General features: G+C 50.4%; 9 protein-coding genes across 9 annotated transcripts; 6 read left to right on the forward strand and 3 right to left on the reverse strand.

Annotated features, from left to right (window-relative positions):
• Positions 1-79: 79 nt before the first annotated feature.
• ASPSYDRAFT_86784 (ribonuclease P subunit p30 family protein) lies at positions 80-1,119 on the reverse strand (the record flags this gene model as incomplete). The annotated part of the gene is made up of 2 exons (XM_040851726.1): positions 80-939; positions 1,044-1,119. 2 exons carry the CDS (start codon positions 1,117-1,119, stop codon positions 80-82), a joined length of 936 nt encoding a protein of 311 aa, XP_040706945.1.
• A 496-nt stretch (positions 1,120-1,615) lies between these two features.
• ASPSYDRAFT_144945 (casein kinase II subunit alpha/alpha') lies at positions 1,616-2,806 on the forward strand (the record flags this gene model as incomplete). Its single annotated transcript, XM_040841485.1, has 4 exons — positions 1,616-1,730; positions 1,813-2,186; positions 2,239-2,658; positions 2,714-2,806. The coding sequence occupies 4 exons, from the start codon at positions 1,616-1,618 to the stop codon at positions 2,804-2,806; spliced, it is 1,002 nt and encodes a 333-aa protein (XP_040706946.1).
• Positions 2,807-4,010: 1,204 nt separating this feature from the next.
• ASPSYDRAFT_144345 (valine--tRNA ligase) lies at positions 4,011-7,377 on the forward strand (the record flags this gene model as incomplete). Its single annotated transcript, XM_040841422.1, has 4 exons — positions 4,011-4,041; positions 4,106-4,210; positions 4,305-6,311; positions 6,371-7,377. 4 exons carry the CDS (start codon positions 4,011-4,013, stop codon positions 7,375-7,377), a joined length of 3,150 nt encoding a protein of 1,049 aa, XP_040706947.1.
• Positions 7,378-7,589: 212 nt separating this feature from the next.
• On the forward strand, positions 7,590-8,756 carry ASPSYDRAFT_41895 (rRNA-binding ribosome biosynthesis protein RPF2). Its single transcript, XM_040846361.1, has 2 exons — positions 7,590-7,657; positions 7,768-8,756. Exons 1-2 carry the CDS (start codon positions 7,644-7,646, stop codon positions 8,750-8,752), a joined length of 999 nt encoding a protein of 332 aa, XP_040706948.1. The 5' UTR covers positions 7,590-7,643; the 3' UTR covers positions 8,753-8,756.
• A 413-nt stretch (positions 8,757-9,169) lies between these two features.
• ASPSYDRAFT_55812 (Tim17/Tim22/Tim23/Pmp24 family protein) lies at positions 9,170-10,168 on the forward strand (the record flags this gene model as incomplete). The annotated part of the gene is made up of 6 exons (XM_040849096.1): positions 9,170-9,184; positions 9,259-9,374; positions 9,447-9,473; positions 9,546-9,759; positions 9,823-10,033; positions 10,125-10,168. 6 exons carry the CDS (start codon positions 9,170-9,172, stop codon positions 10,166-10,168), a joined length of 627 nt encoding a protein of 208 aa, XP_040706949.1.
• A 381-nt stretch (positions 10,169-10,549) lies between these two features.
• On the reverse strand, positions 10,550-13,376 carry ASPSYDRAFT_694067 (acetoacetyl-CoA synthase). The gene is made up of 4 exons (XM_040850467.1): positions 12,812-13,376; positions 11,273-12,761; positions 10,834-11,174; positions 10,550-10,740 (listed from the first exon to the last, which is right to left on the reverse strand). Exons 1-4 carry the CDS (start codon positions 12,923-12,925, stop codon positions 10,582-10,584), a joined length of 2,103 nt encoding a protein of 700 aa, XP_040706950.1. The 5' UTR covers positions 12,926-13,376; the 3' UTR covers positions 10,550-10,581.
• Positions 13,377-13,608: 232 nt separating this feature from the next.
• Positions 13,609-15,519, forward strand: ASPSYDRAFT_28750 (MDR family MFS transporter; the record flags this gene model as incomplete). The annotated part of the gene is made up of 4 exons (XM_040844557.1): positions 13,609-13,785; positions 13,854-14,191; positions 14,243-14,702; positions 14,764-15,519. The coding sequence occupies 4 exons, from the start codon at positions 13,609-13,611 to the stop codon at positions 15,517-15,519; spliced, it is 1,731 nt and encodes a 576-aa protein (XP_040706951.1).
• Positions 15,520-15,911: 392 nt separating this feature from the next.
• ASPSYDRAFT_144107 (ureidoglycolate hydrolase) lies at positions 15,912-16,688 on the forward strand (the record flags this gene model as incomplete). Its single annotated transcript, XM_040841402.1, has 1 exon — positions 15,912-16,688. The coding sequence occupies one exon, from the start codon at positions 15,912-15,914 to the stop codon at positions 16,686-16,688; it is 777 nt and encodes a 258-aa protein (XP_040706952.1).
• Positions 16,689-16,831: 143 nt separating this feature from the next.
• Positions 16,832-19,901, reverse strand: ASPSYDRAFT_145474 (mismatch repair ATPase MSH1; the record flags this gene model as incomplete). Its single annotated transcript, XM_040841521.1, has 2 exons — positions 16,832-19,483; positions 19,536-19,901. 2 exons carry the CDS (start codon positions 19,899-19,901, stop codon positions 16,832-16,834), a joined length of 3,018 nt encoding a protein of 1,005 aa, XP_040706953.1.
• Between the last annotated feature and the right edge of the window lie 286 nt (positions 19,902-20,187).

Raw genomic sequence — 20,187 nt, forward strand, 5'->3', positions numbered from 1 at the left:
GGACAGGGAATTGATAGATAGAACCGCTCGAGCCACTATCAATTTGATATAAGTGGAACGTATGGGTTAAATATGTCCTTCAAGTTGCTGCAGATGTGTCAGAACCTCCTAGAGCTGCCTCTAATCGAGCTTTTTTGGCTCGACGTTTCATCTCGCGCTTAGAAAGAGGCTTATCGGATGAATCAGCGTCTGGCTCTGTACCAACAGATGCTTTCCTTTTCAAGTTGTCGCTGTTGCTCTCTGTCTTAGGCTTGGATCCACCGCCACTCGCGCCCCCTGTAGGAGCACTGGACTTCGGAGGAGGTATTTGTCCGCCATCAACAACATCGATAATACCGCGCCAGCTGGATCGCTTTAGCTGGGCTAGAGCGACAACTTTTCTTGATTCAGCGCAGATCGCCTCTTTACCGAGCTCCTGTGACAGGCCCCACACGCATGCTAGATTGACCACATCGAACGGAGCCCGCACACCTAATGCTTTCCTGGCCTCACTTGACACGATGATACCCCGCCCGCGGGTTGCGCGAATCAAGGACATTGCGTTACCGATGAGATTCCGGCGTGCTTCTAGTCCACTTCCTGTGATTCCCGGTCCGTAGCATATCTCAAAGCGGATACCGCGTGCGATTGCAGCTGAGAGCATCTTAAACTTGAAGTGATAAGGATGCCTGACGGACAGGTCCAGGGAAATGATGTCGCATTCAGCATTGGTACATGCATTCAAAAGCGCTTTCTCATTACTCGGGCGTAGGGCAACCAAGTCGTAAGCTTGAGCTATGCTGGTAAGGCGTTGATTCTGTGCGGGATCGGAGAGGGGCAAGTTGAGGCGCGTGAGGACTGAAAGACCTTTCGGGATGTCGCTGGGAAGCGCCGCCGGTGTAGGATTTGGGGGAAGTTTTCCGGTAATCGTCTGCGAAAGAGCGACCGTTGTGTAACCCACTAGTTGTCAGATTAGCTCTTCATGTGCCCATATTAAATCTGGAAAATAGCCCGCTGGTCGTGTGGCCTCGCGGGTGGGTAAAGAAAAAGAAAAAGTGACATACATTCGGCAAGGAAGCTTAGCGTTGCGGAGGCCTCAGGATCACCTGGGCTGTAGGGTACGTTCAGGTCATAGAACATCGCAAATATTCAGAGCTTTAAAGGCCCAGCATCAGTCGCAATTATCATCTGGTCCTCCAGCGATGAGCAGGAAGTAAACCTCGCTCGCTCGAACTGTCCCAGTAAGGAAAGCCTAAATCCTCCGCATCAACATTAATCCGAGCAAAGCCGGGTCTAACCTCTTCGGGTCCCATGACAGGGCCACTGATCCCGTGACTCGCAAGGCGGAGCGACACTTCTGGGCCAATCCGCATTATCAGCAGAACAGGTTGAAAGAACCCAACAGGTTTCTGTCCAGTGGCTGTTCAGGGCAATAGCACGGCTGCCTCTTAACAAATCGCTCAGTCTGCCATTATCCCCGCAGCTGTTGCTGTCTGTCTCTTCAATTTGTGTTGCCTTTTTTCGCGCGATTCCCGGCCAGTTCAACGCACCGTCCCACCAACCCCGCCGCTTTTCACCCAGTCTCAATATCCAATTGTGGGCTTGATTCCCACGGTGCTTTTCGGCCGCCATCACCATGGCGCGCGTCTACGCTGATGTCAATAAGCATATGCCACGGTCCTACTGGGACTATGACAGCGTGAACATCTCCTGGGGCGTTCTTGAAAACTACGAGGTGGTCCGCAAAATCGGTTAGTACCCTTATTTCGCAACCTCCGGTATCGCCAGAGTCTTGCGCTGGACACCAGATAGGCTAATTGTCTGCCTTTATAGGCCGCGGGAAATACTCGGAAGTGTTTGAAGGCATCAACATTGTCAACTACCAGAAATGTGTCATCAAGGTGCTTAAACCCGTCAAAAAGAAGAAGATCAAGCGTGAGATCAAGATCCTCCAGAACTTGGCAGGTGGGCCAAATGTGGTGGCCTTGCTCGATGTTGTTCGCGACAACCAAAGCAAGACGCCTAGTCTGGTTTTTGAATACGTTAACAATACCGATTTCCGGACGCTTTACCCGCGTTTCTCCGACTATGATGTTCGTTTCTATGTCTACGAGCTTCTGAAGGCTCTGGATTTCTGCCACAGCAAGGGAATTATGCATCGAGATGTGAAGCCCCACAATGTCATGATTGATCATGAGAAGCGAAAGGTATGTTGTGATTCTGTATTTCTATTGGAAATCTTCTCTGACTCTTTTTTAGCTCCGCCTAATTGACTGGGGTCTTGCCGAGTTCTACCACAATGGAACGGAATATAACGTGCGAGTCGCGTCGCGATACTTCAAGGGACCCGAGCTACTGGTTGATTTTCAAGAATATGATTACTCCTTGGATATGTGGTCGCTCGGCGCTATGTTTGCCTCGATGATTTTCCGCAAGGAGCCATTCTTCCATGGAAACAGCAACTCCGATCAACTGGTGAAGATCGCCAAGGTTCTCGGGACCGAGGAACTATTTGAATATCTGGACAAATATGAGATCGAGCTTGATCCTCAGTATGACGAGATCCTTTCTCGCTTCCCCCGCAAGCCTTGGCAGTCGTTCGTCAACTCGGAAAACCAGCGCTTTATCAGCGACGAGGCGATAGATTTCTTGGACAAATTGTTACGTTATGACCACGCTGTAAGAGTCCAACTACAAGTTGTCATTAAAATTCTCCCCACTGACATTCTATCAGGAACGTCTTACTGCCCAGGAAGCCATGGCGCATCCTTATTTTGCACAAATCCGGGCTGAGGAGGCGGCTAACCGAAGCAACACGTCCTCATGAGTCACTTCCCGGATCGCCGACGACGTTGTCTTCCTCCAGTAATGCCTCGCTGCCTAGATTAATCCATATGGTTACGTTCATTCTACGACAACCCTAAAGGTCTCTTGGTACAATATTTTGAGTTCTGTCCAAGTGCATCGGAGAAACAAGTTATCTGCGAAGAGTCACAGTGTGGTGGTGCGGCCCTTCAAACTTGATTTATGCTGGTTAAGGTGAAAATGTCGGGGCTCAATGACCGACGAAACGGACGGAGACAACGACGACGACAACGACAACGACCAAATATATGACATTCACTTACATACTATATGTTGGGCACTGAACCCAATTCAGCCCTTTACTCTTGGCGCATTGAGCGTGTGGCAATTCGTGTGGTACAATGGGGCTGGGGCATCGTTTCCATGTGTATTCTGCGCAATCGAATTTTCTTCATGATGGGCCTGTGTCTGTTTTCATTACCCTGTCTCCCCGTGAATAGTTTGAACTGGTGTTGATGGAAGACCACCTACTGTTTCGACTCCACACCCTCCTCTCTACATCTTTGAGCTCTCATTTTTACTCTTCTGTTTCGCATTTCCCACTTGTGGTTTTATTGCAGTTGTCCGGAAGTTCATACACACTTTATGATCATTGAAAGGCGTGGGGGTTAGCTTGACGGCCATATAATACACTCATGATTTGATGCAATTACCATGCTTCTCTTCTGCTCATATGCTTTGGCGTTGATAGAAGGACTAGCACCAAAGGAAAAAAAGCGAGTATCTAATTTGCTTGAGACAATAAAGGCATAAGTCACGTGCACAAGCTTTGGCCGTCGGAACTTTTATTGCACTTCTCACTTCGCTACGAGGCGAAAGTGCAAGAGAATAACTGGCATCCATTGAGCAGCTTCGCGCGCTTTTTCCTTTTTTTCTCCGACTTGGTTTAACAGTTCATCTTGTCCACCGAATTGCAAATTCGCTCCAATCGTACTGCTACCGCGGAGTCTTGCAGGGCCCCGCATTGCCAGACTTGATTCGTTCCGCTCTCTGTCCTGCGCCTGGGAAAATTAATTTGCCCGCATTTCCCACAACCTCCGACCCCTCCCCCTCCTTAACCTTTGTCACCGTTTGAGTCATCGGTGGTCAAGATACTTATCCGACTATTCGTGGCGCGAGCGGCGCCTAGGAGACTTGCTCCTCCAATCTACCGACCGTTTTCCAAAATGGCTCAAGACTCCGCTTCCATGAATCCAGGTTGGCTTTTGCCCAAGTGACAAGCCGTTGTCAAATCCAGTGGCTAATTGTTTTCTTTTGACAGCTGGTGAGCCGACAGGCCCCAAGGTGGACGCACCTCCCCAGGCCAGTGATCAGCAGAACGCCGGCCAGGATGCAGGCGCGCCGAAGGTGAAGAGCGAGAAAGAACGTAGGTCTTCTCCCGAACTCAATGACTCATGGGAACTATTGGTATAAAATTTGTTGTGACCACAGATTACTGACCACTGTTATGTCTCAAATAGTGGAGCGAGAACGCAAGAAGGCCGAGAAGTTGAAGAAATTCCAAGAGAAACAGGCAAAGGCCGCAGCGAAACCCGCCGCCCCTAAAGCAGAGAAGAAAGCGAACAAGGTCGAGAAAGACAAGACAACCGATGCTTACGACCCCAAAGTTATTGAGGCTGGGCGATACCAATGGTGGGAGGAACGTAACCTCTTCAAGCCTGAATTCGGTCCCGACGGCAACGTCAAGCCGGAAGGCTACTTCGTTATCCCAATTCCTCCTCCAAACGTTACTGGATCACTGCACATGGGCCACGCGCTCACAAATGCTCTCCAAGATACCATGATCCGTTGGCAGCGCATGAAGGGTAAAACTACCCTGTGGCTCCCTGGCATGGACCATGCCGGTATCTCAACACAGAGCGTGGTTGAGAAGATGCTCTGGAAAAAAGAAAAGAAGACACGCCACGATTTGGGCCGTAAAGAATTTTTAGACAGAGTTTGGGATTGGAAGCACGAGTACCATGGCAACATCGGCAATGCTCTGCGCAGAGTAGGAGGCTCATTTGATTGGTCTCGAGAGGCTTTCACCATGGACGACAATCTGTCCGCGGCTGTCACCGAAACTTTCGTCCGTCTCCACGAGGAGGGCATTATCTATCGTGCTAACCGCCTTGTCAACTGGTGCGTGGCTCTCAACACTTCCCTGTCCAACCTCGAGGTTGAAAATAAGGAGGTTGAAGGGCGTACGCTGCTTGATGTCCCCGGGTATGAGAAGAAGGTTGAGTTCGGAGTTTTGACACACTTCTGCTACGAGATTGACGGTACGAAGGAGAGAATAGAAATTGCTACAACTCGTCCTGAGACCATGATTGGTGATAGCGGTATTGCCGTTCACCCTGATGACAAGCGTTACAAGCATTTGATTGGCAAATCTGCTCGTCACCCTTTCATTGACCGTTTGCTCCCCATTGTTGCTGACGCCGAGGTGGACCCCGAATTCGGTACTGGTGCTGTGAAGATTACCCCGGCTCATGACTTTAACGATTTCAACCGTGGAAAAGCCCATAACCTAGATTTCATTTCTGTCTTGAACGACGATGGTACTTTCAACAAGAACGCTGGTCCATTTACTGGCATGAAGCGCTTCGATGCTCGATACAAGGTCGTCGACATGTTGAAAGAGAAGGGGTTGTATGTGAAGTGGGAGAACAACCCCATGAAGATCCCTCGCTGTGCGAAGTCAAACGACGTCATTGAGCCCATCCTCAAGCCTCAGTGGTGGATGAAGATGCAGGGCCTCGCTGAACCCGCCATCAAGGCAGTTGAAAATGGCGATATCATCATCAGGCCCGAGTCAGCCGAGAAGAGCTACTTCCGCTGGTTACGTGGCATCAATGACTGGTGTTTGTCCCGACAACTTTGGTGGGGTCACCAAGCCCCGGCCTACTTTGTGCAGATTGAGGGTGAGGAAGGCGATGATAGCGATGGTAACCTCTGGATTACCGGCCGCAATGAAGAGGAGGCTCAGAAGAAGGCTGAAGCCAAGTTCCCTGGCAAGAACTTCACTCTCAAGAGAGATGAGGATGTGCTAGACACTTGGTTCTCTTCAGGACTGTGGCCATTCTCCACTCTTGGCTGGCCTCGTCAAACTCACGACTTTGAGAAGCTGTATCCTACATCTGTTCTTGAAACTGGCTGGGATATTCTTTTCTTCTGGGTCGCCAGAATGATCATGTTAGGCATTAAGATGACGGGCAAGGTTCCATTCAAGGAGGTGTACTGTCATTCTTTGATTCGGGATTCTGAGGGACGCAAGATGTCGAAGTCCCTTGGCAATGTTATTGATCCTTTGGATGTTATGGAGGGTATCAAGCTGGATGATCTTCATGCTAAACTGCTTGTCGGAAACCTTGCCGACAAGGAGGTTGCTACCGCTACCAAGTATCAAAAGAAGGCATTCCCTAAGGGTATTCCTGAATGTGGCGCTGATGCTCTTCGTTTCTCGCTCGTGTCTTACACGACCGGTGGTATGTTTACCCGATTAATATTTTACGCATTGACCATGTTTCTAACCACTTTGTTGTAGGAGGCGATATTGCATTCGACGTCCAGGTCATTCACGGATACCGTCGATTCTGTAACAAGATCTATCAGGCTACTAAGTACGTTCTGGGCAAGCTTGGTGATGACTTCAAGCCGCAGGCAACACCGTCAAAGACCGGAAAGGAGTCTCTTTCCGAGCGCTGGATCCTGCACAAGTTCAACACTGCTGCTAAAGAGGTAAACAAGGCACTGGAGGACCGTGAATTTTCCGTTGCTGCTTCCACAATCTACCAATACTGGTACAGCCAGCTCTGCGATGTATTCATTGAGAACTCCAAGTCTCTCCTGGCTCCGGAGCTACCGCAGGAAGTACAACAATCTGCGAAAGAGACTCTATATACCGCCTTGGAGGGTGCTTTGACCATGATCCACCCCATTATGCCTTTCGTCACCGAAGAATTATGGCAGCGCCTGCCTCGCCGTCCTGGTGACAACACTATTTCAATAATGAAGGCCAGGTTCCCCGAGTACAAGGCAGAATTCGATGACACTACAGCTGAGACTGCTTACGAGCTCATTCTTAATACCTCAAAGGCCGTTCGATCGATTCTTTCCCAGTACGATGTTAAGACCAAGGGCGATATCATCGTACAGACATACGACCCGACCAGCTTCAAGACCGTCTCGGATGAACTGCACATCGTCAAGTCACTCGGCGGTAAAACACTCGGTGAACTTAGTGTTCTAGGACCGGAGAACACCACCCGTCCCTCCGGCTGCGTGGTTGCCGCTGTTGGTTCACAGGCTGCTGTCTATCTTCGCGTGTCCAAAGAAGTGGCCCTTGAACAAGAAGAGAAGGGAAAAGCCAGCTTAAACAGGGCGCAAGAGGCTGTGCGTCGCCAAACTGCTCTGATCAATGGCGCCGGGTGGAAGGAGAAGGCGAAGCCTGAGGTGCGTGAGCATGAAGAGAAGAAACTCCGGGATGCGGAGGGCGAGGTTGCTCGGTTAGAGGAGCAAATTCGCGAATTCGAAAAGCTGCGACTGGAGTAGACATAAGATTAATCTTAACTTATTGAATATAAATCATGACTCCTCCATTTTATATGGAAATTCCGTTGTCGTTATTTTATCACTTAAAGTTGTTTCCTGTGGGAACTTGGAAGTCTGTCTCGCGGAGAAATTTAAAGTTTAGATATCTTTTATCGATAAGCCATGCCAAGACCCGTCCGCCAAAACTTTTCGAACGATTTTACAACCAGCACCAGTTTCCGATATCACCAACCTTCACCCTTACAACATATTTTGGGTTCAATAAAATGCTCCGAGAAGTGTAAGTAAATTGAGGCTGCTCCATCTGGATTTTTTACTTTGCCATTATTTCCTCTACCGAGTGCTATACCCCTCGAACCAACGTTCCACTGACGAAAATCTCTGCCGCAGAAAGCCCAAGAATCCGCGCACAGCGCGCATCCTCAAGGCCAAGGAGCCTCAGCTCGTCGAAGGTGCAAAGCGCGCTCTAATACTCCATGGGTCAAAATGTCCAGCACCTCTCCACACCGTCCTCAAGACCTTCCACTCCCTCACCACACCTCACTCAGTCCTCTTCCACAAGAAAAATGAGAACATCCACCCATTCGAGAACGTCGAGAGTATTGAATTCTTGGCCAACAAGAACGACTGCGGCATGGTTGTTTTCGGTAGCAGCAACAAGAAACGGCCTAATTGCTTGACGCTCGTACGCATTTTCGACTCCAAAGTTCTCGACATGTGCGAACTGTTACTCCTCCCTAACCCCGACGGTGAGGAGATTCCCGAGATGAACAGGCTCGCTATGCACATCGGTGTCGGGCTTCGGCCGTTGATGCTATTCTCGGGCAGTGCGTGGGAGGATGCGACGTCCACAACGCATGCAATGGTAAAGAGCATGCTTGTGGATCTGTTCAAGGGCGAAACCAGCGACAAAATCGACGTTGAGGGGCTACAGTATGCGCTGATGGTTGGCGCGGAGGAACCTACGGCGGGTTTGGCGCCTGTGATTCATCTACGGTGGTACAAGATTGTGACCAAGCGGAGTGGACATAAGCTGCCCCGCGTGGAGTTGGAAGAGATTGGACCCAAGTTCGACTTCAAGGTTGGGCGTATTCAAGAGGCTCCTCGCGATGTTGTGAAGGAGGCTATGAAGCAGGGCAAGAGACCGAACGAGGAGATCAAGAACAAGAAGAATATTGGCATTGACTTGATCGGTGATAAGGTCGGTCGGGTGCATCTGGCTAAGCAGGATCTGGGTGGATTGCAGACGAGGAAGATGAAGGGTTTGAAGCGGAGAGCTGGTGTTGAGTCCGACGAGGAGGCCGGAGACGCGGATATGATGGACGTGGACGAGGTTTCGGACGACGAGGGCCCAAAACGGGCCCGACACGAATGAAGGGTAGTGCATGGGTGATGGAGATAGTCTACTAAAGTATTGTCTATTCTGGCTTGTTTCTCGGCGTTATCGGTGTCAGTGCATACATACTCCATAGTATAGAGTACAGCAGTATCTCAATGAAACACGTGACATGACGTTTTGTGGTCGACTCGGCAGCAGCTCACATGCCGAGGATCTTTTCACCCCCAGTGCGGATACAAGACCGCTGCACAATGCCGTCCGCAACGCCGAGTCCCATCTTCGTCTTTCACCCTTAAAAAGAACTCCTCTGTCTTCTCGGTCGCTACTCCGACCTTCTATATCCCCCGATGCTCCCTGTTGCCCCGGCCTCCATCCGCTGGTGCAACTGAACTCGAACCTGCCGCAGCTCCGACTCAGTCTGCCGAGGTTATCCGCTAACAGCTACACACGGCTATGGATGCTCTCGTGGTAGGGTATTCAAGCAATCTGTTTTTTTTTTTTTTTTTCTTGACGGGCCACAATAACGCTAATCACTATGCAAGTCGCGGCTGGACGCCCTCGTCACAAACCCAGATCTCGCCCCGCTACTGTCGTTGTTAAAGGGTATTCGCAATGGCGCGGTCTATGGTGCTAAAGTGCGGTTTCCGCATGCCCTGGTGTACGTACTACATGATAACGGTCCCGGTGCCATTGGATCTCGGTCGCGCTGACACAAATGACTTTGATGTAGGATGATATTCCTATTCCGCTCTGGAACGTGAGGCTTCCTGCATGAAATATACCCCAGATTACGGGATCTCGGCAATATACACTAACATACGTCATCTAGCATACGAGAAAAGGTCAAGCTAGTACTTAATGCTACACGACAGCATGCCCGGAATCTCGCCGTGTTCTGCCTAATATACAAGAGCTCCATGATTGTCCTGCGCAATATAAATCCTGCTGGTGTAGGGAAAGAGGGGCAATACGATAGTTTCTTTGCGGGGTTGATGGGAGGTTATGCGGTCTTTGGCCGACATAAATCAAGTGTCACGCAACAGGTACGTAGCATTGCATACCGGATGGCTTGGGGTTTATGAGAATGGTGTGTTAATGCTTGGTAGATTGTGATCTATATCTTCGCGCGTGTCGTCCTCGGCTTCGCCAAGCTCTCCGTTCAACCTGGCGCGCACCCTCTCTCAGACCTCATCGGCCCTGAAGGACGGAAACATATCGAAAACAATGCCTGGGCTGTTTTCGCATCCGTCAGCTGGGCGCTTGTCATGTACCTCTTCCGCTGGCATCCAGAGACACTGATGTCGAGTCTACGGAGCAGCATGGTTTACATGTATGTCATACTACTCTATCCCGCTTCTCTTGAATGCAATGGTCCGGGACCGTCGTTTCTTACTAACTCCGCTCCCAGATATACCGACTCGGATCACTGGGACTCATTCCGTAACTTCCTAGTTCACAACAAATAGACGACTTTTCCACATGTCACGTTGGCGCTTCATGCTATATCTCTTTTAGTCTCAGGGCTATTCTTCTTTCCTTTACTACTATGGACCAGGCGTATAGAATTGGCGCATATTGTTTTCTTTGGGCTTTGATCCGTGCTACTCTCAGTTTCAAGTTATCCTGTATCATTGTTACTCCGTTCCACATATTTTTAAACTGGGAACGAGCAAGTTGGCTGCGTGTTGAAACATCCATGGATATTATTCAGAGCCGCCCACCCTCCGGCAGGCTGATGGATAGAATGGCAATACAATCAATCTATCTCAATGAATCCGATGCGTATATTTTAGCCATCTAGAAGCACCACGGGAGTCCCTTTAATATATCCTCTCCGTCTAGCACTTGCAAATCTATAAAGTTACTCATAGCTTACTCTTTGGCTCAACCAGTCTCTCTACATCAACAAACTGGTAGTAGTACTCCAGACTATCCGGATTCAGCAGCGTTCCCGACGCTTTGATCTTCTTCCCAGAGACGATTTGCTTCACGGGTAATTCGACCTTTTTGAGATTCACAGTCGTCTGTAGACCCATTGATTAGCATTTGCGCCACACCTTTAAAGTGAACGTCGAAAGGAGAGAGGGGTGGCCGGGCCGGGGTGGGAGGGTACATACCGGAATCTCAGGCGTCACAAAAATATACTTCGGTACATGTCTCGCACTCAGCGCCTTCTTAATGGCCTCCTTGACACGCCCTACAAGTTCAGCCGTAAGACTATGTCCGGGCCGCATAAGTAAGAACAGGAGGACGGATTCGTCGGTGTCCTGAGGCCTCCTCTGCCCGACGCATAGGGAATCGACAATTTCGTGTGTGAATTGGGTCTCAATCACGTTGTAGATTTCGGCAGAGCCGAAACGGATGCCGGAGGGGTTGAGGACTCCGTCAGAGCGGCCGAGGAAGAAGACTTGTTTGGTTTTTGGATGAATGGAGATGAAGTCGCCGTGGGTCCATACGTCTTTTGTGGATTTGTTAGTTCGTTTCTTCAAGAAGATACACGTGATATCATATAGTAGGGAAGGGCCAGTAGGGTTGGAATGGGCCAACTAGACGTACTGTCAAACCGGGCAAAGTAGGAATCAAAGTATTTCTTTGGGCCATCGTCGCCGAGGAATTTAACCGGCATTGTTGGGAATGCTGTTGTTGCGACGAGCTCGCCTGGGACGCCATCGGGAACGGCAGTTCCCTTTACACCGGAGACACCTTCGTCGGCTTGCTCGTAAACTTCCACTGCGATTCCGAGTGGGAGACCCTGGCAGCCGCCTAGGTAGAGCGGGGTGATGGGGTTCTCGAGCCCGAAGCAAGCTGCCAGGTCGGTTCCACCGGAGATATTTGCTAGCTGCGCGCGAGCTGGGAATCCCTTGTCGTAGAACCACTCAGCGATGGATTCGGGGAGAACCATTCCTGTGCTTGTGACAACGACAAGATTGCTGAGGTCCTCTTCGTTGCGAGGGGATATGCCGTTCTTACGGAGCTCGTGGAGGTAACGTGGGGAGGTGCCAAAGTGTGTTACTTTGTATTTCCCTAGGAGTTGGATGAGGACTTTTGGACCAGGTATAAAGGGGCTTCCATCATAGAGTATCGTTCTTCCGCCAAACAATAAGCCTGATATGGCGGACATGTACATAATCCAGCCAGTAGTGGTGTATTGGAGCGTGACTGACTCTGAACCGTGGCAACGATGTAGTCGAGCTTCCTTATTCGAGTTGAGAATATAACCACCGACACCGTGTACTATCGGCTTGGGCTTCCCCGTTGTCCCTGAGGAGAAAGCCACCAGGAACGGATCACGGAACCCAACACGGACAAACTCTAGCTTGTCTGATGGTGCAGTTGCGAGTAGTTGCGCTAGAGGCTGGGCTTTGGGTACGCCAGACACATCAACTGGACGACCAGGGAATCGAGGAAGAGTAACTAAGCTTCCGAACTCGGAAACTTCCTTAAGGCCGTTAACGACATCAGTGATCTTCGGCCGCAGATCAATGTGCTTTCCGTTGTATACGGTAGCGTCATCGAAAAACACGAATTTTGGCTTGATCTGGAGAAGGCGATCAAGAATCCCTTTGACACCGGTATCAGTAGAGGCGGATGAGAATAGTGCTCCGAGAGCGGTGGTGGCCAGGAAGACCACCAATGTGTCAATGCTGTTGCTAGCGACAACGGCTATGCGATCTCCTTTTGTCACGCCAGCCGCCTTGAGTGCCTGAAGCAGTTTCCCTGTCCGTTGTCTCAATTGGGACCAGGTAATGGAGACATCAGGCTCCAGGGCTCCTTCGCGGACTTGGGTTGCCACGATTTTGCTGTCCTCCTTTCCGGAGGTAGTGGTGAAATGAGACCCGGTTGGTGTCTTTTCGGCAGTGAAAAGCATGTTTTCAGCAAAATTCAGCCGAACTCCTTCAAACCAGCTGGGAATACTATCGATACGAGCGGATTCATCAACGACGGTAGTATAAGAACCTTCGTAGATGATCGGAAAGAATTTCCAACTAAAGTCCCAGAACGCAGCGCGATTCTTCACTGACCAGGTTTGAAGGTCATGGTAGGTCTTAATATTGGTAAGATAATGTCTATGATTATGGGAACCAACGGACTCACCGGCAAGCTGATGCCCTTCTCTTTCTCCAGCCTTTGCTTGAACTCCCACATCAGGGTAGCCCTAGGGCTGGGGTGCTCCCAGAGCTTGCGGGGGATGTCTTCTGCGGAGGCCATATCGTTGTGTCGGGGGTGCTTGGTCCTGAAACAAGAGAAACAGAAACGGGATTCATGGAATATAAGTCTCGCAGGAAGACGTGTATTCCGAGGATAGTCTTCCTCCAACAGGGAGTGGGACTTCTGTAGGCCTCGGCATATAGAAATGCGGGGAAAGAACAGCCCTCCAAGACTCCGTCCACCACAGCCAGCGCGTTAATCGTTATCGGAGACCGGTCTGGCTCAGCATCTCGGCTTCCAGTGGAGCGCTCGCCTTCCCCGTTGTATCCGCTCCTCGTGTAGCGTTGCCGAATGCCGGGCTACACTTACACCTCATAGTCACCGCTGCTTGATGGCCTTCCTCATTGTGCACTGACAGTCAGCATCTCAAATCCCGCCCGTAGACCCTTGGATTTCCAAACCCTTGACATCAGTATCCGATGTAATATTTTCATCGGCCAAGGGGAGTACTGGATTCCAAAATATTTGATTGTCTTGCTCGTATCCAGCGGGATGTATGGTCCTGCCTTAAATATGAGGCATTAAAACAAATCAAAGCGAACAAACAGCGGGGTTGTCAAAGGAAGAACACCCCTCTCTTTTTTGCAGAGATTATGTTCACTCATCGCCTTGTGTTTGACTGTACATCTTGAGACTGGCGGGCTTAAAAGATGCCATTCATTGTGCGGCGCGTTTAGGAACTAATGGCCTCGCCCACAGCTTCCGAGACCCATATGGACGAGACAGCCTGCCGTGTCACTCCAAATCGAAATTCTTCGGAGATACGGCCTGAACAATGCGATATGCAGGCTGCGCAGTCTCCTGAGCCAACGACTGCTCGCGGCAAATGGAGAATTGGCGCAATATTGATAGCGTTGGCGGTAAGCTGTTGCGTACATAAGGAATAGTGCGCATAGTTAGGGCATGATACTGACGCAAGGGAGTGTAGTTAAGCTTGTTTATTTCCGCTCTGGATCAAACAATTGTAGCCACGGCGAGTCCGACAATATCAGCAGACTTACATTCTGGTGGTGGATATGTCTGGATCGGTGGTGCCTATCTCCTCGGAAATGCCGCCAGCGGCAACATCTGGGCCAACCTCTCAGATATCTGGGGACGGAGACCAATCCTCCTATCAGCCGTTGCACTCTTCTTTGTATCGTCCATCATATGTGCCACGGCACTCGACATGGCCATGTTGATCGTAGGTCGCAGTATCCAAGGTGTCGCCGGCGGTGGGCTCATCCAGCTTATCCTCATTACTATATCTGATCTGTTCAGTGTTAGGTAAGGATATACACTTATAATCTGACCTGCCATTTCGCTTATACAGGGCAGACTACGTAGCCTGTTCATGGGGCTCATGGAATGTACTTGGACCGTTGCGGGCGCGCTTGGCCCCGTGCTTGGAGGCTCTTTCACCGAGTCTGTGTCGTGGCGCTGGATCTTCTGGATCAATCTTCCAGTTTGTGGAACAGCTTTCGTGCTTCTCATCCTGTTTCTTGATGTCCATAACCCGAAAACACCTGTCATTGATGGCATAAAAGCAGTGGACTGGTTCGGTAGCTTCTTCATTCTAGCTATCTCTATCATGGTCCTTCTAGGGCTCGACTTTGGTGGAGTTACTTTCCCATGGAATAGCCCCAAGGTTATTTGTTTGATTGTATTCGGCGCGTTGATGTCTATTGCGTTCATATACAGCGAAAAGAAGCTGGCGAAGTACCCTCTTATGCCACTTCATGTGTTCAAGAGTCGCTCGAACATTGCGTGCTTCTTAGTGGACTTTACACACAGTTTTGTGAGTCTCCTACAATACTAGGCTACCCGAGCGGAAAAGAAGTACTAACTTAAGGATGCAGGCCTTCCTCGGTGCAGAGTACTTCCTTCCCCTCTACTTTCAATCCGCCAAAGAAGCTTCCCCATTCCACTCGGGTATCCTAATTCTCCCTTTCATCTTGAGCGAATGTCTTGCTAGTCTCTCAGTAGGGATTTTCATTCACCGTACCGGCCACTACCGAGGGGTGATCTGGCTTGGAATGACCGCTGTCGTTCTTGGAATGGGCTTATTTATCGATTACCACACCACCACGGCCCTAGGCAAGATAATCGGCTACCAAATAATAGCGGGATTTGGCTGTGGCCTTCTCTTCTTCCCTCCGCTGCTCGCACTTCAAAACAACATCCCAACTAAAGATACGGCAACCGCAACTGCAACATTCGGCTTCGTTCGCAATATCGCCATGGCCCTTTCCGTTGTTCTAGGTGGCGTTGTCTTCCAGAACAGCATGCTCGTGAAACGTCCGCTCCTCCGTGATGCAGGTCTCTCATCAACGCTGCAGGAGGACTTTACCGGCGCTGAAGCCGCGGCGAATGCCCTTGCTGTCAAGGATGTGGTGGATCCACTTCAGCGTGGAGCTGTGAAGCAGGCATTTGCATGGAGTATTCGCAATATATGGATTCTCTATACGGCGCTTGCGGCTGTGGGTCTTGTTGCAAGTGCGTTCATCAGGAAGCAGGAGCTTAGCAAGGAACATGTAGAGACGAAAACGGGATTGAGAGAGAAGGATCTGCCTGTGTCTGCGGCGGTTCAGGAGAGGCCAGTTTCGTGCGTCTAAAGTCACAGCTGCTTCAAATTCTTGTTTGTATATATGGCTTGGAATATACCTAGTTACATTCGATATATATAGTAATCGTATGAAATATTTTGCGAATAGCTGAGAGCTCCTCGAGAAATATTACTCAATAGCAACGACACTCAGCAGAAATATAAAAAAAAGAAAAGATAACTCTATGGTTAATTTGCCCAAAACCAAGTTTGTTTATTCCAAGTGTAACAGAAACAGGGCCTGCCTGTAGAAGAGACGGCAATCAGCGATCTCCGAATCGGCGACTCCCGAGCTCCAAGCTCTCCACTCACTCACTCATATAAACCTCCCATCATCCCCTCACGCAGCCACGCTACTTCTTTTAACCATTCCTTCTTTCTTCTTCTCAATCGAACCAAAAAATGTCTCCCCCGACTCTCCTTTCGTCCCCTTCTTTAAACCTAACACCCGAGCCACTCACTCGCGACGGGTTTGCCCCCTTTGGCACCGCAATTATCCCCCCTCTTCCCCGCACCGCCACCAGCCCTCCAAACCCTCTATCCTCACACCCAACACATCCACTCGTCCCGGCACCGGTTGCAGCAAACCAACTATCGGCGTTAAAATACAGTCCGATCTCGCCATTAACCAACAACTATCCCTCACAATGCCCAAGCAAGCAACCCTCCGAAGCCCGAATGACCATGTTCAGCTGCTTCCCGCGAGCGCTCCGCACGGCTACCACAACTTCCAATACCGCAGTTGAAAAGAAGAAAGTTTTCGACGTTGGGATCCTAGAGCGACACCCCTTTACGACACAAACCTTCACCCCGCTTGGCCTCTCCTACGACGACGACAAGGACGAGACGTGCTTTCTGGTTATTGTGGCTCCAACGCTTAAGGGCGAAGTCGCTACAGCAACCACGGAGTCCGGGGAGAAGGTGTCTATCCGCGACCCGCCGGACTTGGGCCGACTGAAGGCATTTGTGGCTAATGGGGGAGAGGCCGTGACGTATGGAGCTGGGACGTGGCATGCGCCGATGGTGGTTGTTGGAAAGCGAAGGGTGGATTTTGTGGTTGTGCAGTTTGCGAATGGGGTTGGCGATGAGGATTGTCAGGAGGTTTGCTTTAAGGAGGGTGTCGTGGTTGATTTGGGTGGTGTTCGTGCTGGTTCTGAGGGGGTGAAGTCGAAGCTTTAGAGCTAGCGTTTGATATTAAACCTGCGGCGAGAGGGCTGGCTACGCATAGGAGAGAGAAAGAGGACGGGATGGTATGATTGAAATTGCATTTGTATGTTTGTTTGTATGTATGGCTGTATATTAACAGAAGTGGAGATATCTGATCATGAAGCGGAGGCACTCAGTGGAGGGTCTACATCCCTGTGAGCATTGTTGCGCACGCTGCGTGCCAGGTCGAGGGTCTCCTTGGGCAGCCCGGCCAGTTGGGCAACCTTCAAAGCATGCGACTCGCGGTTCACGCCCTTCCGCAATCTATGGACAAACGAAAATGAACCTGAAGAAGCCTCTTTAACATCCGTGCAGTATCTCCCAAGCGCCGGAAATTCATGCGTCATGTCAGCAAGAGCATGGAAATGTGTGGCAAACAGCGTCCGGCACTGGTTGCGGTAGTGCAGGTGGTGCAGGCAGGCGAAACTGACTGCTGTCCCATCCTCAGGAGTAGTACCACGACCGACCTCGTCCATGATCACAAACGATCGTGGTGTTGCCTGCTTGAGGATCGCAGCCGTTTCTAGCATCTCTACCATGAACGTCGACTGATCGCGGAAGAGGTCGTCTGCTGCGCCGATGCGACTAAAGATCTGGTCGACCACACCAATCTCTGCGTAGTCGGCGGGCACGAATGACCCAACCTGCGCAAGAATGGTGATTAATGCATTTTGTCGCAGGAATGTGCTTTTACCTGCCATGTTGGGCCCGGTGATAAGCCAGATGCGCTCGGATTCACCCAGGAAACAATCGTTGCTTACGAAATGTCGACCTTGCTCCTCAAGACCGAGCTTGACTGTTGGATGTCTCCCTCCGACGATTTTGTGACTAGTGCCTTGAGTAAGGATTGGGCGAACCAGCCGTTGTTCGTCAGCGAGCGTGGCAAATGAACACGCGACGTCGAGTTCATCCATAACCAATGCATTGCGACGGATTTTCACCAGGTTAAGGATGACCTCGCGACGCAGCCCCTCAAAGATCGCCTGCTCCTCCTGGCGGATCTGGAGTTTCATTTGGTCCATTCGGCCGCCAAGTTCAGTCCACGCGGGCAAATAGAAAGACCTGGTCGACTTTGTTGAGGACACATTTCGCGTGACACCCAAGTCCTCTAGTTGCGTTTGTAAGATTTTGGCACCCTTAACATGGCATATGTGCCCTAAACCAGGTGTCCATTTGAGGGTTAGGCCGGACGACCCGACGGAATCACGGAGATGCTGACTTAGGGCCAACTTCTCAGCCTGTAGCTGGTCCAATGTCCCGTGAAGCTCTTTAAGTGCATGGCTTGCATCTCTCCGCATAATCCAAACGTCAGCAGTGGACGACTCATCCACTGCTGAGCGATCGCTGCTTTTAGTCCTGACCTTCTTCGGTAAACTCTCCATATCACCAGGCACACCTTCATTGAGGGTGACTTCCTGGGCTAGGCTGGCGGCTTCTGCTGCCGTATCGTCTTCTATGCGTTGCTTCTGAAGCAAGCCTTCCTCATCTATTGCGGACAGAATCTTATCAGCCAAAGCAGTTGGCCCATCCAGATAGAGCCGTTTAACCATTGTCTGAAGGGATTTCCGAGAAGCGTCCATGGCCTGTGCGTTGCTCGTTTCATCGCGTCCTTTGGATAATAGCAGGCGCTTTACTTCTTTCGAAGCTTCTATAGCTCGAGACAAACAGATCAAATCATCTGGATCCCCTCGACCTAGTGTGAATTTCTGAACCAAACGCTGAGCATCATAACTGCGTTTCAGCAGCTGTATTAAATCCTCTTTTAGCGTCCTATCCTCAATAAAAACTGAAACTAGATCAAGACGCTCATTAATCACGGGTAATGAAGTCGAGGGAGATGTTAGGCGATCCCGCAATAGTCGCGCTCCACTTTTTGTTGAGGTCCGGCGTACTGCATGGAGTAGGCTGCCTTTCCCAAAGCCATCTCGTGCTGATTCGAGAATCTCGAGTCCCCTGAGGCTATTACGATCAATATTCATTGATTCGTCGAGATGTCGACGTCGTGGCGGCTGCAACTTCAGGTTTAAACCTTGCAACTGAAACTGTATGTACTGTAATAAACTATAGCCCGCACCGACCTCTTCTTGGGTGAAATCCTTGATTGACTGGGATGGAAGAGGCGCTTCCAACATAGGTGTCCAGTCTGATACCGGTAGGATCTCCTCAGGAAACTGGAAAAAGGTCATCAGCCGATGTTCATGGCCAATAAGCAGCTGCAACTCTTGTCCAACTAGATTCTGGAGGTGCTGATCTACGAGAATTTCGCGAGCACCTATCCTTGCGATCGCTGATGGAAGCATTTGGGCGGTCGTAAACTGGGTAAAGAAATCTCCAGTAGAAAGATCTAACCAGGCCAGGCCGACGTTCTGCGAAGCCGACGCTAGAACATGTTGACGAGCAGACTCATCAGTACTGTCGGGATGGATTTGAAGATTTGCTAGCGAAGAAGAATCAAGATATATCGCCATCAAAAAGTTATTTTCGGACGGATCCATGAACTTTTCGTCAATCAGGGTGCCTGGCGTAATAACCCGTGCTACCTTTCGGTCGAACAGCAGGCTACCAGAGCGGCCTCGCTCTTCTGCACTGTTAGCAAATTCTTCGCTAATCGCAACGTATTTGTTCAGATCTTGAACAAGTATCTTCAAGAAGCGATCTAGCTGGAAGAAAGGGAATCCTGCCATCGGAACTGGGCCAGCGCTGGTCTTCTTCGAAGCAAGTTTTAGATTAAGGAACGGGGCAAGCTCCTCAGCTTGTTCGAAATAGAGCTATTCCTCGGTCAGAACCTGCGCATTGCAAGTGAGCAATCGGGCAATGTACCTCGTAGAACCCCCCAACTCTAGTCAGAACAACACAGTTCTTGAATTTCTGCATGTTGTTGCGATGGCCCTGAACAACCGTTGGGTATCGGGGAGTATCATCCACCACTTCATCATATGGTTCCAATTTCAGCGCACCCTGAGGGAGGTCCTTGAGCTTTACGGTGGATTTCGTTTTAGCAGACCGTCGCTGTGTACGGTGAAAGGCCGGGGCTGGCCCGGGGGCTGTAGCGCGTCGCGGTCGTTGAGCATGGTGGCAGATAGTTCGATGTACATAACAGCGATGGGGGAAAGTGGTTTCAAGGCGAGCCAGAGACCGAGCCTGCGACTGAATCAAATAAGGTATACGGCATCCATTGATTGGCATGATCTCAGAATTGTTCTGGCGTGTTGGTCGCGTGGAGAGCTTCTCGTGTCCAGGCATTCTATTCTGTCGGCAGAAAACCTTGGTGCCTCAGGCAGTAACCGCCAAACCTTCCGTGTCCGGGCCACCGAATTCTGCGACTGAACTTGATTCTTCCCGACAGCTTCAACGCAACCACTTCTCTTTCTCAACACCCACGAGAGCGCGCAGCTTGACAACCGAAGTTTGCTTTCTTGCTGCAGGAGGATGGTCCAGGTTTGTGAAGCCTCACGGATCTCACTTTGCCACA

The sequence above is a fragment of the Aspergillus sydowii genome, assembly GCF_001890705.1.
Source record: "Aspergillus sydowii CBS 593.65 unplaced genomic scaffold ASPSYscaffold_2, whole genome shotgun sequence".
Lineage (NCBI taxonomy): Eukaryota > Fungi > Ascomycota > Eurotiomycetes > Eurotiales > Aspergillaceae > Aspergillus > Aspergillus sydowii.